The sequence below is a fragment of the Octopus bimaculoides genome, chromosome 10, assembly GCF_001194135.2.
Source record: "Octopus bimaculoides isolate UCB-OBI-ISO-001 chromosome 10, ASM119413v2, whole genome shotgun sequence".
NCBI classification, from domain to species: Eukaryota; Metazoa; Mollusca; class Cephalopoda; order Octopoda; family Octopodidae; genus Octopus; species Octopus bimaculoides.
Genome location: NC_068990.1, coordinates 25,199,271 through 25,205,228, shown reverse-complemented (window position 1 = coordinate 25,205,228; position 5,958 = coordinate 25,199,271). Strand labels below are relative to the sequence as shown.

At 35.6% G+C, this 5,958-nt stretch overlaps 1 protein-coding gene across 10 annotated transcripts in view; it reads left to right on the top strand.

Moving 5' to 3' along the window:
* Positions 1-5,958, top strand: part of LOC106880762 (plectin) — a 114,752-nt gene that overhangs the window by 104,104 nt on the left and 4,690 nt on the right. Inside the window, exon 1 of one of the 10 annotated variants that reach the window (XM_052971091.1) lies at positions 114-4,419. The exons of the other annotated variants lie outside the window; for them this stretch is intronic. Coding sequence (XP_052827051.1) covers positions 4,096-4,419 — 324 coding nt within the window. The 5' untranslated portion in view covers positions 114-4,095. Of the gene's footprint in view, positions 1-113; positions 4,420-5,958 lie in introns of those variants that run through there. 10 annotated transcript variants of the gene reach the window in all.

Here is a 5,958-nt window from a genome sequence, read left to right as displayed (position 1 = left end):
GTGGTGGTGGTGGTGGTGGTGGTGGTGGTGGTGGTGGTAGTGGTAGTGGTAGTGGGGGAGGGCAGAAGATATCAAAGGTAAATTTATAACATCACCATCATCATTGCTGTCACTTTTTATTACTAATGCTATTACTTCTTGTGTTATTGCAACTATTCCCAACACTATTGTCACCACAAACAAAAAGCTTGTTGTTTTGTCCCCTGTTAGCTGTGATCAACCAAGCCTGTGATCAACCAAGCCTGTGATCAACCAAGCCTGTGATCAAAGGTGTTCCGGCTGTGATCATCCTTCCTTTTTTGTAACCATTGTTTAATGGTCATCATTAGATCATCATTGTGCCTCCACATTTTTTTTTCTTTTAAGCCAATAGGATGTGATTTGAGAAGACTCGGTTGCTAGTTCTACCAGATCAAACACTTACAAAAAGGCTTCATCATTACACTTGTATTTAATTGGCATATCAATTAGTGCTACAGATAAATTTTATAATTCTTGAAGAAAAAAGAAAACTGGTCTCAGATCAAGAATGAAAGGTTTAGGGTTGTTGCCAAATAAAATTCCAGTTTAAAGGTTTGTCCTGATTTCATCCAACTGGTTTATTTTAACCAATACTTCCAGGCCATTTTAATTCACTTGCCCCACTAATAATCTTGAGAAAATTTTCAACACGCAGTTTCATTTACTATCCTTTTACAGATATAATGACTTTCTCTATATGTAATAGAAAAAAAAAAACCCCACAGTATTTGCACAAATAACTAACCTTTTGACACCAACCCACCCAAGACTGTCCTTCATTTCAGTAATTTTAAAACAAACTTCTTGTTTTAAAATTACTGAAATTAGAATTATCAAAATTTCTTGTTAATTTATGTTTGAAACATAATGACAGAGGTTTTAATAAATTAATTTCAAAGTTAATTGAAACAAAGGCAGTATATTTCAGCAGAAATATGGTAACAAAGGTTTTCTATAAGCATGATAAAAAATGGTGATTTGGAGGCGAAATACATGAGATGCTGTATTGCATTGTTCGAATGTTGCCATTCACTCTATTATATGTTAGTCAAGGCACATTATTTTCCCTTATTTTTTTCAACCTTGTTTATGATTGAACAGATAGAATTAGAAAAAGCCATCCAACTGTAAATCATCTGTTTCTATAATTTATATCAATGAAGAAAGAGAATTAGCTTTAGAATTTCAAATCTTCTTGGTCAGTCCTAGTTAGTATTAGTGAGGCTTGGATAGTTGTTCAATCATTAACCCTTTTGTTACCATGTCCTTTGTTTCATTTAAGTTTGAAAATAATGAAGAATTGGAATAAAATAACTTTGTCACTGTTTAGCTGATATTTGGAACATAAATTAATATGAAACTTGATGGAAAGTTTTTAATTTAGATCACTTTTAAACAGTTTGTATCATAGAACCAACGAAGGTCTCAGGAAGTTGGTATCAAAATTTCAATGATGTCATCTGGAATTTAGTGTGGTTAAGTAAAAAGTGACTGGATGGTCATGGCTGGGATACCTTTGAACATAAATCTCCTTAACCCTTTTGCTATCATATTTATATTGAAATGCATTATTGCCTTGTTTCAATATGGAAATTAATGAAGAATTTAGTAAAAATAACTCTGTCCTTATTAAGTTGATATTTGAAGCATAAATTGATATGGAATTTTAATGGAAGGTATTGAGCATCAAAACTCTAATTAGAAATAATTATCCAGTGAGGAATGTGGTAGCAAATTGGCTGAGTCAGCAGAACATCAGCTACATTGTCTGGCAGTATTTATTCCGGCTTCCTGCATTCAGCTTGTGGAAGACGGTAAAGTAAAAGTCAACTAAATCACCCCTTAATTCGTGACTGGGGATTATTTTATTATATTTAACTTAGACTATAAAGCGATATAACTAAGTACCACAACACATTCTGTTCAATAAGAGCTGACATAGGACTAAACAACAAGTCATTGGCCTGGCATCAGTTATTAATGCTGGGCAAGGTGGACTTTTTTTCTCTTCTTTGTAGACAACTCTTGGATGATTCACAGCAATCTGGAAGAAGGAGATGAGTCGATTACATCGACCCCTCCCCCATACACACACACGTATTCAGCTGATACTTAATTTATCAACTTCACCAGAATTTGAACTCAGAATGTAGTGGCAAATGAAATACTGCTAAGCATTTTGTCCAGCATGCTAACTGTTCTGCCAGTTTGCTGCTGCCATAATAATAATAATAATAATAATAACAACAACAATGGTTTTTTTTTTATTTAGGCCCAAAGCGAATGATTTTGAGTGTAGAGGGAGTAGGCAAAACCATTAACCCCAGTACTTGAATTTATTTTATCAGCCCCAGAGAGATGAAAGTTGACCTTGGCAAGATTTGAACTTGGAAAGTAGAAAATAATTTTTCCTGATACACTAACATTTCTGCTAGCTCAACAACTCAGATAATAATTGTTATAATCATAATAATAATTTCAAATTTTGACACAGGGGCAGCAATTTTGAGGGAGGGAGGGGTAAGTCAAATGCATCACCCTTAGTGCTTAACTGCTGCAATTAAGTACCAAAAGAATGAAAGACAAAGTCAATCCTGGTGACATTTGAATGTAAAAAGTGAGAAATACTACTAAACATTTTGTCCGATGTGTTAAAGATTCTGCCTGTTTACACCCTAATAATAATAATAATGATAATAATAATAATATATTCAGTAATCATTGTGATCAATTTGGTATGGCGTCAGCTTTTTGGCTGGGAAGTTTAGTGTTCTATGTTATATCCTTCAGTCAGAGCTGTATCTCGCAACCAACTTTAGCTGTCAACAATGCAAGTAAGACTGGTAGGAAAATAATTTGGTTGCAGGGTACCAAAATAATTGGCAATTATCGTTGTCCAATTTATAGCTTTGTATTGTCCAGTTCAGATCTTTTTTCCTTTTCATTACTTGTGAACAAATGATCGAGTGAATGAATGAATGAATGAATGGAGAAGGAATGTATTTTTTTTTTTTTTTGCTTCCTGAAACAGAAATGAAAATTTTAATTAGAATATGATGATAATTATTAATCAGTATATCAGCATGGTTGTTTTCGTTGTCGAGTTGGTTGTTGTGTAATAAGTCAAAACTTCAGGAAATTTCAAACTGGCCACTTTAATTGAGCCTGTTGAGTTGTGTTTATTACATTATTGGTGAGTAGCTGTAACAACGAATGTGTAACCAACCCCTCATAGGTAGGCCTCCACAAATAACCAGATAGCTGCATCACTGCCATATTGATTAAGCTATTGACGTTAAATGTCTCTCTTGTTTCTTCTTTCTCTCTCTCTCTCTCTCTCTCTCTCTCTCTGTCTCTCTATCTCTGTTAATCTCCGGTGAATAGATTTCTGGTGATTGCTTAGCATGAAGAGAGAAAAACAAATATATCAACTACGTAATACAATGTTAAGATCTACCCAGTGTAGACTAATATAGACTAATATATACATATATATATATTCATATATTTATATTTATTTTACAACAGCCGGCCTGCTCGGCTATTACACACATCTATGAATCTAGTGTTTCTTTGTCTGTCAATGTTTCTTTCTTTCCTATAGCTTCTAGAAATATCTATATTCTTCAAGTGAAAGTGAATCTTCAATATTTATTTTAGAATTTCTGAAATATTATTTATTGTTTCTTCCTTTTCTTTAACTGTCTTGGAAATGAAAACAGAACTATCCTTTACAAGTGATTTTAAAAATATTCTTGGAAAAAACCAATCGCTGTTCTATAATAGTGATTGACTGGTAATGTTATGTATTTTCTCTCCGTTATTACCAACATTTAACATCAGTTTTTTCCACAAAATATTTTTCCATGTCTGTTAAATATCGACATTTCCAAAACCTGTCAGTTATGCATTTTTTCCTAGTTGAATATTTATTTATATATTTGAAACACATATGGGATAAGAAAATGTATTTTGGTTAATTTGCATAACACATGCAAATTTTTTTTTTAAAATCTTCTTTTAATCAAATTATCAATTTAAAACAAAATAAAACAAAAAAGAAAACAATAACAAATGTCCAGATCATCTTTCTGGAAAGTCCTTAAACAAGCTCGGTCTCTTAGTCCAAGACCAATCTCCAAAGCTGCTTCTAAAACTGAAGAAACTAAAGAATCTGATAACACTACTAATTATATTCCGATATGGAGATCCAACAATTTGGACCAACATCACCTCTTGCCTTCTTCACAAACGCTGGGACCTTTACACCGTTGTGATGAGTGTGGATCTCTTAGTTATTGTGATCATAAAATGTGCCAAATTAGTCCGACAATAAAAGTCAACCCCTGGAAGACTTTACAGCCATATGTTACCTTTAAAAGTTGCTGCCAGAGTTTGGTAAGAAAATAATTTCATTCTGTTCTATTATTATCATTCTGTCTCTTTCCCCTCCCCACTTTCTCTCTCCCCCACTCTGTCTTTCTGCTTGTCTGTGTCTGTCAGTCTGTCTCTGTCTGTCTGTCTCTGTCTATCTGTCTGTGTCTGTCTGTCTCTATGTCTGTGTCTATCTCTATCTGTCTAGCACTCTCTCTCTCTTTCTCTCTCTCTCTCTCTCTCTCTCTCAGTATTATGTCACAGTAACTGGCTCTCCCTCCATCAAATGGTGCTCTACCTTAGACCTCTACTTCACCAAACTTACCAGTTCTACTTTTACTACAACATTAACCCCCTCCTACCACCTGTTCTGTCTTTCATCATCTTTCCAGTGTCTTACCACCTACACTCCTTATATCCTTCATCCTAATCACTATTTAATCCTTCTTCCCTACTACTTCATCCATCTGTAGGCAACACAACCTCCCCATAATCTGACTTAATCAAACATTGACAACACATAACCCTAGATAGCCATAGATGTTCTGAGTTCAAATTTCACCAAGGTTGACACTACATTTCATTCTCCCAGACTGTAGTGTTGTTGGGGGTGAAATGCAACAATAGCATTAACAATTGACATGCTCTAGTAATTGCCATGGAAAAAGCAAAATGACCCTTACCCCCACCAGCTGCTGTGGATGTAACCCCTTGTGCTGCAAAAGCACATGGCTTAGTGGTTAGGGTATTCAGTTCAATACCCAGTGGTGCATTCTGTCCTTGAGCAAGATACTTTCTTCTACGTTGCTAGAGTCCACTCAGCTGGTAGAAATGAATTGTACCTGTAATTCAAAAGGGCCAGCCTTGTCACATTCTGTGTCATGCTGAATCTCCTTGAGAACTACGTTAAGGGTACATGTGTGTCTGTGGAATGTTCGGCCATTTGCATGTTAATTTCACAAGCAGGCTGTTCTGCTGAATGGATCAACTGGAACACTCGTCGTTGTAACTGACAGTACCAGTTTTTTTATAACCTTGTATGTATGTTATTAAATCCTTATTTACTTTCACCTGAGCAGTTAGCTAGCCTCGGTGGAATTTCGTTTCGCTTTCTCTTTCTTTGCTCCCCCCCCCCCTCTCATTCTCAATTTTCATTGATTAAACACAAGCGCTCGCATTATTGGGCCATTACAAAAAAACAAGGAAAGAAAATCTCCAGCTGGCTGAGCCAACTGGTAACATGTGCATATTTGTGTGTGTGTGTGTGTGTGTGTGTGAGATTGTGTTTTTGTGTGTGGTTGTGTCATCGTCATTTAATCATCATTATTCAACATCTGTTTTCCATGCTGGTATGGGTTGGACGGTTCAGCAGGGACTGGAAAATCAGAAGACTTCACCTTAGTTGTGTTTGCATTTATGCATATCTGTGCTTGTGTGTGTCCCAGATCAAATGTAGCTGCAGTTCTTATTTCATTATCATCATCATTGTTTAACGTCCGTTTTCCATGCTGGCATGGGTTGGAGGATTCGACTGGGGTCTGGGAAGCCAGGAGGCTGCACCAG